The 1,211-nt window shown below is 34.4% G+C and overlaps 1 protein-coding gene across 1 annotated transcript in view; it reads left to right on the forward strand.

Moving 5' to 3' along the window:
- Positions 1 to 1,211, forward strand: part of LOC105817464 (zinc finger protein 40-like) — a 4,070-nt gene continuing 2,859 nt past the window's right edge. The window contains exon 1 of the mRNA XM_012653157.1: positions 1 to 9. Within this exon, the coding sequence (XP_012508611.1) occupies positions 1 to 9 (9 nt within the window). The remainder of the gene's footprint in view (positions 10 to 1,211) is intronic.

A 1,211-nucleotide genomic window follows, 5' to 3' on the forward strand; every position in this document is an offset into this window, starting at 1 on the left:
ATGAACTTGGTGAGACATCAGCGTGGCCTGGGGATGGGGGATGGTGTGTACTAGGGAGTTTGGAGACCCCATTGCCAGGCAGCCCCCTGCTTCATGTCTGTGACTTTGGGAAAGGTACCTGCATCTCACCCTGCATGTCCTGATCTAAATTAAGATTTCCAAGCTGCTAAACAGGCTGTGATGGACCTGTGGTGCTTTAGATGCCTGTTTCTATTTACATTTATACCTTTCCACAGACTTAAGTATCAAAATTCTCAAGAACAGTAAAACTACATTTTCTATTTGAAAAGATTTGAAAAGAATTTTGGAAACTTCGGCTCTAGGAATTGCAATGCCCTATTGATATAGTTGTGGAAAAATGAAGTTCATTATCTGTCCAATTTCTCACAATTAAGGTTTTAACTTTGTGTCATAAACTTATGGTAAGCTTTTATTACCTAAAACTTTAAAGCAATATAATAAACATATTCTTAAATCCGTAACCATACTTTATATATATGACTTCTCTAAATTCAAAAGTAATGCTCAGAATTTTATAATAGCATTAAGGTTTTTTTTTTCCACTTTATATAGAATTTTCTTAATTTTAAGAATTCCTACATTTAACCAAAGATGAAATATGATATGCCTAGATGTTCCCTTGGAAATTTCATAATGCTGTAATTTACCTTACTCTGATAGTTGGGGCTTTTCAAGATTCATTACATTGTGCACATACCTTTGATATTAGTGACTGTTGTGCTTCCATGTGGCTTTTCAAATATTTTGCTAGTGTTTGAAATATACAGGTATGTAAGAAATATTACTAAAATGTGGGCTATTATATTTTGAAATAATCACATGTACAAAATAGATGAGGGAATAGTTAATTTTGAACTGCTTCTCCAAAGTCATCTTTTCCCAAAGAGCACCAATCACTTGATACTCCCAAATACAAATGATTTGCAAGTAGTGTAATTCAGAGACCTGGTGAGACTACATTTGACTTTTATTCTGTTGTGCTGTCACGAAAGACTCAGGTCATTAGAGAACTAGGGTGCAATGCCATAGCAATTCTCTTTGATAAGTTATTGACAAAACAGGTGAAAAGCATAATGTGTAACAATTTCAGTATTTTCTTGTATGAATCCACTGCAATGCCATCATCAGAAGTGTTGGGAAAAATAGCTGAAGAACCAAAGGTCACTTTTCTAGTTTTCAAAGATGAGTGT

The sequence above is a fragment of the Propithecus coquereli genome, unplaced genomic scaffold (genome assembly GCF_000956105.1).
Source record: "Propithecus coquereli isolate 6110/MARCELLA unplaced genomic scaffold, Pcoq_1.0 Scaffold416, whole genome shotgun sequence".
Taxonomy (NCBI): Eukaryota; Metazoa; Chordata; class Mammalia; order Primates; family Indriidae; genus Propithecus; species Propithecus coquereli.